Genomic DNA, 9,903 nt, shown 5'->3' on the forward strand with positions numbered 1-9,903 from the left:
TCTGTGGGAACGTTAAAGCCACGGGGCGAATAAAAACCAACATTAGAGGAAAGACAATTTTCGGAGTAGTGGGAATGTTTCTGTTGATGTCATGGACTGGTGAAACTCCATCTTCCATCCTAATCCCAGAGTAAGCCACAGCTGATACTTGGCAAGCCGCTTGGGAGTTGAATTATGTTCACTCTGTTATTTTAAACTCGTTTGTGTGTCGCTCTGAATCGAAACGTGTCTCATTCGAGTCGCTCTTCGCGGTGTCCAGCTGTGAGTAACTTTATATCTCTTTCACAGAGGTCCTGATGAACACAAAGACTGAAACTTCAGATCTCAGGTGGACCATCTACTCAAACACCAAACCCGAGGTACGTGACCCCGACTCCTCCAGGTTATCTGGATCACACACACACACACACACACGGCACGATGACGGGGTTTTTTTGGCTTCCAGCTGCACTTTTGTTACTTTGGCTATAAAAGAACTCCTTATATGGCAGGTAGCGCCGGAGCCAATATGGACTTCACAGCGTATTGAAAGCAGATGCTTTGATTTATACCACCAACCTTGGAGATGAAGTCACTGGCTGCCCACAATTTGAACACTGGCTGCCAGAAAAAGACATATTTGTAATTTGATCAGCTGGAGAACGCTTGCTTTGGTTTTTCTGCCAGAAGAGTCAGCGACCAAAGCTGCTAAAGTTGCTGAAGGAAAACAGTTACAGTAACGTTGGCAAGAAAGTGGGCAAAAAAATACTCCTCAAACATGTCTGTGCTTTTGATTAAGATGTAAAGAAAAAACAGGCCGTATGCTCTTTATGTAGTTTGCGAAGGTTTTTATCAGCTGAATCCGTTTATCAAAAGCGCCACATGTCAAAAGTAGGGCTGGATTGTGTTTAATAAGATAACGCTAAAGAGTAGAAAACAGTGACTTAAGTCAACAGTGACAGGCAGCGGCGGGGAGACGCCACGAGCAGTCTGCATCAGAACACAAGGACATTAAAAAAAATTCACATATGCTTATTTATTTTTAGCTCTGGAGGAGTTTGATGGGCACATCGTAGAGATTGTCCGCCAACTGTCAGATGCAAATTCTGGCTGTTCAATTTTCCAAAGGGAGACCAAATAAAGCTATAAAAAGATCATTACAAAACTCCGGTGTAATAATGTGATTGTTAACTATTTGAGAGTAAAGTATAACGTTGTGCTTTGAAGCTCCTGGGAGGGATTTTATAGCGGTTATAAAACAGACAGTAAAGAATACTGATGTCTATTTGTGGCTTAAAAAAAGCAAACAAGACCATCAGAGAGAAGCTCGTCACCTCTGCTGTGTGGAAGGTGTCAGACAAGGCAATTAACAGCATGCTGCAGATTAATTATTTTACATGTTAATGTGAGTTTAGTTTGACATTTGAAATAAAGATTCATAAGACCTTTTTTAAACACGACTCACTTGTAGGAAAAGATCAACAAAGGGATGAATCGTCACACTTTGTCCACAGGGGGCGCCAAAATCGACAAAAACCTGAAAGTTCCCCAGAGGTGTGCAATTAAAGTCGCAGAATGAGGTGGTGTGTGGAGAGCGTTACAGGTTCTAACACAGACTGTGTGTGAAAGTGAAGACATGTTCCACACTCAGATATGACTGCCAATTAAAAATCTTTAATGTGAATTTGAAATGAATCATGCAGCCACTGTGGCGTCAAATAGATCCTAAACAACATCAATAAGATATGAACTTATTCAATAAGTCATCTTAAATGTGCACATGGCTGTTTTTTAAACGATGCTGCCCGAGATGTTACATAATCTGACACGTTTTGAGTGTGTCTTAAATAAAAACACCTACGACTTGATGTGTCATAGATGGTGTAAAGACGCACATCTTATACACGCTATTCTCTCTTAGCATTCCAAACGCACTCTCAATCATTTCTTTAAATGATTTTTTGTCAAATCCAGATGAGCCCTGCGGGATGTTTGGAACATGCTCCTCACAGAAAACATTTTGTTTACGGGGGAATATGTGCCGCCAAACTCTATATGCTATAGAATGTGTTTTTTAAAGGATAAAAAAAGCTCCCCCCGAAGAGCCTCAAACCCCGGCTCTCAGTGCTCGGCTGCACTGTAATTCATTCAGACCAGTATTCTGCCTCACTCAACACATCATCTGCAAATGGATTTTTAAAGATTTACATATTTACATAACAGAATTTGTGAGCCTCAAGTTCAGCAAATCTGCTAAATTCTGCCTCGAGTATGTAAATGTGTCGCTTGTTTCCCGCTCTGGGGAACATGGTGATTGTGAACATGTCTGCTGTTGACTCAGAAGTCAAACATTAAAGCATTTTTTCTGTTGCGTTTGGCTCCCCAACAAATGTAGATTTCTATGTAGGGGGTTTCACTTCATTCATATTTGTGATATATATCCCCGCTGTATTCTTGTATTTCGGTCTGAAAGTGTGTTGGAGGATGAGAGCTGTGTCTGTCGGGGTTGCTGTGTGCTCTGTTTGACAAGAGAGACTTGTAGTCACACTAGCTTGGCTGCGGCTCAGCAGGAGGAGTGATTTAACAAGCCAGATTTAAACTTGGACTGGGTCACAATCCACTGCAGGCCACATCTGTCCCCTGGGCGTCTGACAGGTGCAGAGCAGCACAGAGCCGACAAAAACTGCATCACTCTTCTGGCAAATAGGACTTTTATTGTCCAAATTCATGCGAAGGCTCCAGTAAAAGTCCGGTCAGGTTTACAGGAGAATTGAACAAACTGAAAATAATGCGTGGCAGTTTTTTTGGGGGGGTCAGATGTTATTTACACCTAGCATCTCTTTGCTGTGCTCTCTCAGTGGGAGGAGGTGAGCGGCTTGGACGAGGAGAACAACAGCGTCAGGATCTATCAGATCCTGCAAACCAACAGCTCGTCCAGCCACTGGCTGCGCAGCGGCTTCATCCAGCGTCGGGGAGCGTCTCAGGCTTACGTGGAGCTCCGCTTCACCATGATGGAGTGTTCATCCAGGAGCTCCCACCACCGCAGCTGCAAGGAGACCTTCAACCTGTACTACTACCAGGCCGACTCCAACGAGGCCACCTTCAACTACCCGCCGTGGATGGAGAACCCTTACGTCAAGGTGCACACACGACCACGCTCATGCTGAATTTAATACAGTCCTAAATGATCACTGGGATGATGTTTGTGAGCATCAAACATCATTGCTCTGTGTGCTTGTTAAAGGAATCAACTCGCTTCTTGAAATTGACGTTGCACATTGAAGGTGCTCATTAGAGAAGCACTCCACATAGAAATACCAAATGTAATATTCAGCCTTGCAGAATAGATTTAACAAAAGGATTTTAACTTTCCATTTATTTCTTTATTGACAAATCAGCTGATTATTTCCATATTTAGCTAAAGAAGTATTTGTCTAACAGTCACCGTTGAAAATGTGGTTTTATGTCCTGAACTGAAACAATCACTCCAGATAAATCCAAGCCAATAAAAACAGATGCTAGTTTATTTTCTACCATTACTCTTCCTGACTCATCATCAAATACTCTTTGCAGCTCTGATTAAATGTTCAAAACCAAGAAATCAGCCGGTTCGTCGAGGGTGCCGAGTGTCTCAGAGACACTGGAGATAATCAGTCACAATGGGCCCAGTGAGAGAAAAGAAATGAAGTGCATTATGGGACGTGTGGGATCGAGAAAGTTCTGGTGTGTTTAAGTCATACTGTGATCTGAATAAATCCGTTCCTTAATAATCCTCCAACTTTATAGTACTCTAATTATAGATCCCAAAAGGGCCCCTTTATTCAGTTTAAAGAAAACAAAACAAACAAACGCAGGAAGTAAAAAAAGAACAGCGGTGCATAATAAACACAGCAGAAGATTTATGTTTCAAAAAATCTTCAAGGACATGAAATTTATTACCTTTTGTCTTTCACTGAAAAAGGCATCTTTGGCATGTTTCCTTAACCATCTTATTTATTTATTTATTTATGTTTTGGATATATCTTATGAATCCTCTGAGGGGAGCTTCAGGTTTACACTCGTGCTTCTCACACATGTAGGCCTGAGTCACACACATGCACAAACAGGATTAGTGAAGGGATGTCAGAGTGGGGCTGCCAAACACTGCAACGCACGGAGAGCGCCGGAGCAGATGGGGGGTTCGGTGCCTTGCCCAAGGGAAACCAACTTCCATATTATGGGCTGCATTTGGACTCGTAGCCGGCGACCCTCCGGTTCCCGACCCCAGTCCCTATGGGCTACAACCCCCCCCCCCCCCCCCCCCCCCCCCCCCCCCATCTTTAAAATATATCTACTTGTGTTCTGGTCCTAAGAACACTTCACTTTTCAGAGACTCTGATAGACTCTCAGCTTCCATTCATTACTCAATGTATCAACCCAGCTCACAGAGAAATCAAATGTAGCTTGAGTTTTACATTTATTACAGTTGATATCTGAACTCTTTACGTCTGAGTCTGAGTTATGTTATCGCCTCGTGGGAGCAACAACTGTTATTGAAACTCTCCTCGTCTGTGCATCTAAAACTCGGGTATACTCCTGTATATTTGAGGTTTTATTTTCCCCTCAAACATCCCTTCTGAACTCAGAGATTTTTTTTTGTCATGTCGTCGTCAAACCTCAGAGATCGTAGCATCCGTGAACACAGCACTGCGTAGAGGTTACAAAATGGTGCCTGTACTACGGCTTCATTACCCCCCTAATAATGTAACTTTGACAGAACAATGAAAGTGATGAAATGTTCACTGTGATGAATTATTTTGTTCCCAAGCACATTTCAAATCCCAGCAAGTCAAGGTTCAAGGCATACTGTAACAAATGGGAAACAATGGCTGCTAGATAGGTAGTAAATCAATCTACAATCCCAGTGGTATGCTTCGGGAAAAAGTTCAGTAATATAAAGCACATGTGATGTGTAGGTAATGGGCTGAAATAAGCCAGGCAGCTCCTTTGTAAGAGTGCATCCTGTGTGTTTGAATCGGACCCTGACATAAGACCTTTTCTCTTCCTCCTTAGGTGGACACGGTGGCTGCAGACTTTCTCCTGAGGAAGGACGGGGAGAAAAAATTCAACGTCAAGACCTTAAGGCTCGGCCCGCTCTCCAAGAGAGGCTTCTACTTGGCTTTCCAGGCTCAGGGCGCCTCCATGGCCCTGCTGTCAGTCAGGGTGTTCTTTAAGAAGTGTCCTCCGCTGGTCAGCGCGCTTTCCTCCTTCCCCGAGACGGTTCCTCGCACTCTTGTGCAGGAGTCGCAGGGTGTGTGCGTGGAGAACGCCGAGCAGCAGGGGCCCCGACCTCGGCCGCCTAAGCTCTTCTGCGGGGAAGATGGCCAGTGGGTGGGCCAGCCGACAACCTCCTGCGCCTGCAAACCAGGATTCGAACAAGCTGAAGGAAACACCAGATGCACAGGTAAGAAAAATTAGAGCATATGTGCAAATATGTACATAGACTACACCCACAGAGGCAGCGGAGCAGGCAGACTAAACAAGAAAACAATGGTTAGATGAGGGTGGGGTACGCTGAGGGTTGCAGAGAGGAAGTATGAGGCAGAGGAAGTTAATGAGGCAGGGGAACAGGCTCTGACACAGGGGGCCGAAAAGAGAAAGAGAGAGGTCAGGTGGAGCACCACTTATCTCAGAGAGGAAGAGCAGGGTCAAAGGCTTGCTGCTGCGACAATTCCTGCTTCAGCCGCGATAGAGGGAGCACAGGAGGACTGCAGAGGTGAAGAGAGCGAGCGGAGGGGAACGCTCGAGGTAAAGATCATATCACTTTTAGAACATCAAAGCCGAGCAGACACAAAAAAGAAGAAGAAGGAAGAAGCAGTAGGATTCTCTCAGGAGCAGTGCAGCAGCTCTGTCTAATGAGTCCAATTAACAAGCCTCGCGCATGAACAGCCCCCAATACGCGCACACACACACTCGCTGCATCACACCAACACAGACAAATGTCGAGCACTGAAAACAAAGCAACATAAAAGGAAATGTTTTCTGTGGTAATGTGTGCATGCTTGCATCCGTCTTGGTTAGAAGGTAGGATTCAGTTTGATCTCCGTGGGAGGTATAATGATTTTCACAACAACAAAAAAATTTCATTTCCGACATTTTGCTTGTGGTGAAGCGAGGTTGGCATTTCCAGCGTTCTGTTTTCTGCTGAGGAGAGCTTTGAGGACGAAAACTCCCCAGACCATAAAGGGAAATTGCCTTTTATAGAAAGATTGAACAGTTAATTTTCTTTTGAAGGCCGGTCATTTCAGAAAACGAAATTGTCGTCGAGGTTTACTATCAGATTAATTCTGCTGTAATGCCTTCATCTCCGATAGACAAAACATATATTTTCTGGGTCAAACACAAGCCTTTAATGTAAAACTTATGAATGCTGTCAGGATGATGTAGTGTCACAGATGAGCTTGATTACGATATTTAAACATCGTCTTTGAAGTAAAGCTCTAACAGACTTTCAATACTGCTTCATAGGGAGGCTATATTTACCCATGACATCAAATCAAGAAAAAAGGCACACGGTAACCACCTTGACATAAACAGCTGTACAGAAATTAAACCCAATATTCAGTTAAGGCCCAAATGATAAGCATTGATGCTGCAAGTGCAAGCTTAAAGCTTTTCAGTGACCAATAGTAACAGCAGAAATCGACAGAAAAAGACATTTAAGGAAATACAAGCTCTAAAGTGCCCAAGTTAGCAATCGTGATTTAGACTTTTTTAGACTTTTATAGTTTTAACAACCTCAAACAGGTGATGATATGCAGCAGCCTCCGGCACAGACCAATAAATCTCTCCCAGGTGTGAGAGAGTCCTGCAGGCGAAACGTCAGTCGGAGAGTGTGGACCCTGCAAAACAAGTCAGTTTGAGCTGTAAGAGTGCCGGGCGGGCACGGTGTGAAAGTTTACAGTTTGATTCCTCTCACTCAGCATCTGGAGCTGCATTTCAACACACTGAGCACACACTGTAAACACTGCAGGATACAGTGAGTGTGTGTGGCGTCATGAGGTGACGGATCATTACACATTCACACAGAGGACAGTCTGTCAAATAGTGAAGAGAATGGGTTCAGCCTCGGCATGTAACTATGCTATAACACCCGATATGTACATTTGATATGTTATCAATGTTGTGGTAGTTTTTAAGCAGTCAGATTGGTCTCAGCATTTTACATATGGTTTGGATAAACTCAATGATAAGCAGCATGTCAACGACAGACTGGCTGATTCACTGAATGGACTGTTACTGTCACATTCATTACTGGGATTGTGTTCAGTTTATAGCCCTCATTATATCGTTCTGCCTGTCAATCTGCAACCATCTGCCACCTAATTACCCTGAAAATAAAACCGACCTGTATTTGAACATTTTGACCTCGGCCAGTCGGGGTGTGTAAAAGATTTTGCGAACTGTTCTGAATCGTAATTATTTTTTCCCTTCATTTGTTTTCCCTTCCCGTCCTCAGCCTGTCCTATAGGTCAGTTCAAGTCGGCCGCAGAGGGACAGTGCATAGGCTGTCCAGGATTCAGCCACGCCACCACCAGGGGTTCAGCTGTGTGCGCGTGTCGTTCTGGATACCTGCGTGCCGAGACAGACGCCCGCGACGCCCCATGCACGAGTAAGTAGGCAAATATAAGTAGAAAGTATCAGTACACATGCAAGTATTTTACAATCAGGATCAGAAATGCTTCATTTATCCCAGGGGGGAAATTCAGTGCCAAACAACAAAATCATCCACTGGTCTGTTTCCACAATCTTCCTTCCCTAATGCACTTATTTACTTCTCTTCTCTGGTCTCCGGCGGTTTTGCTTCTCCTCTGAGGTCATTTAGCCAAACTCCTCTTATCTGCTTTGTGTCCTTTGTCCCACTGCTGGGCATTGAGATGCATGTCTTTTGTGACAGGTTGTTGGGGGGGGGGGGTTGCTTTCACTCTAAAGTGGAGTAGCCATTGATGGTCTCAAGTGACACATCTAAGCGGATTCAGGAATTTCAATTGAGCCACATGTTGCTGGTGTGAATGGGAGGGACTTTTTAATTAGGTGCACTATTTTGGGATGGCCGTAAGGAGGATGAGAAACAATGTGGAACAGCGTCGTGCTGCAGACACTTCCTGTGCTGTGCAGGTGTGACATCAGGGCGGACTACGCATTCAGTACACTGCAGATAACTGTAATTGCAAAAGCTTTATCTTAATTATTTATCTGGTGATGAAGTCACTCCAATTATTTATTCTGTTATTGTGCTGGATTGCCTGTACAATTCTGCTCATTACTTATATTTCCAATTTGTCTGAAAAATTACAAACTGGGTGGGCCATCAGTGAATCATGCAGACTTCTCCATCCTGAGAATGAGTGTTTTACATCACTGTGACAGCCTTACTTATTTTAATAAAGTGCTCTCCGATTGTTAAGTCATAAAATGTATCGCCTCTAAAAATCCCATTTTCACATGTTGAATAAAAATTCATCGGCCCCCAGATTGTCTCTGATGTTGCCCCACTTGGGTTTCCAATGAGAACACTATTAGCACTTAAGTTAGCTGCAGGCTCCGCGACAAAACTCTGTCTCCTTGGCAGGAACAGAAACTCATTCACACTTGCTGAGTGGTATTGCTGTTTAGTTATGCTTGGCTTGAGGCGATAGCTATCTTCTTCAGACGGTGATCATTATCATCCAGTTTTAGACAAATGTAATTGCACCGGTTAGATTTTGCAACACATATGCTCCTGCTGGGATGTAGAGCCAGGATCGTTGTTCTGCTTCGTGACTGCATGCACACACTGAACATCTTCAGCGTGCATGTTAAACGTAAACAAATGGTCTGTGTGGGTCATGGAAAGGTAAAGCAGCAGCAAAGTGACACAGCAGAGATTATCATTTGATTTAATGGAGGGATTTAACACACTGTGATTGCAGCAGGGCGAAGCTACACCGACATATTAAAAGGAGATGACAGTTTGGACCAAATAATGAGACAATGTTTGGCTGATTGCTTCTGGTGCTTTCTAAAGGTATTCAGTCAAAAGAAAAAAATGTCAACCATGTCATATGTACTGCTGCTGAAAATGAGTCTGCTGAGTCACTCTAATAACTTTAGAAAATTGCAACACCTGGGCCTGACAGTAATGCTGCTGTTCAGACAAGGAGAAGAGATGTGTAAAGGATTAGTTTTCATTTCCTGGGCGTATGTTGTATTAGTCTTTGTTAGACTTAAAGATAATATGAAGCAATAGCAAGGGGGAGGTTAGCTTAGCTTAGCATAAAGGCTCTAATATGAGGAAATAGATAGCCTCGTCCTGTTAAAGCTAAAAGAAAATCCATCTCCCTTTTCCTTCAAGCCTCCCTGATGATCATGTTATGTATATTTGGTTTAACAGGGATACTGTGATGGACTTGTTTTTGTCTGGGATCAGTGACTGCCTGGAGTCTCCTTTGGTTGCACTTAAACATGATTGATGAGAAAAAGTAGTCCAAGTGTTAAGACGTGGATATACTTGGGCTGTTAATTCTCTTTAGCTTGGTTAAGCTAACTCAGTAGCATCAGGTTCACTGAGCAAACATGAGAGTCATTGGTGTCATCAAGAACATGTCCAAAAAAAGCCAATTTACCCAAATCTTTGACACTGTCTTTAAAGCTACTGTGAAGAACTTTTTTCTTTTGGATTTTAGCGCCCCCTGTGGACAAATCAGCACACATTGTACACACATTTAATTGAGTTTAAATTTACATAGCGCCAAATATTTAAGTTATTTCAGGACAACTTACAAAAAGAAAGTTTGTCTTATATAATTTAAAGAGACCCAATCTAAATTCATGAGCAAACACTAATTTTCACTAATCCAGTCACCGTATACTGTAGAAACCATTTAAGAATATCGTACAGAAGCC

The 9,903-nt window shown here is 43.2% G+C and overlaps 1 protein-coding gene across 1 annotated transcript in view; it reads left to right on the forward strand.

Annotated features, from left to right (window-relative positions):
• ephb4a (eph receptor B4a) overlaps positions 1 to 9,903 on the forward strand; it is a 39,254-nt gene that overhangs the window by 20,668 nt on the left and 8,683 nt on the right. Inside the window, exons 2-5 of the mRNA XM_079356201.1 lie at positions 289 to 359; positions 2,838 to 3,119; positions 5,032 to 5,422; positions 7,478 to 7,630. Coding sequence (XP_079212327.1) covers positions 289 to 359; positions 2,838 to 3,119; positions 5,032 to 5,422; positions 7,478 to 7,630 — 897 coding nt within the window. The remainder of the gene's footprint in view (positions 1 to 288; positions 360 to 2,837; positions 3,120 to 5,031; positions 5,423 to 7,477; positions 7,631 to 9,903) is intronic.

Source organism: Symphodus melops (genome assembly GCF_947650265.1).
Source record: "Symphodus melops genome assembly, chromosome: 11".
NCBI lineage: Eukaryota > Metazoa > Chordata > Actinopteri > Labriformes > Labridae > Symphodus > Symphodus melops.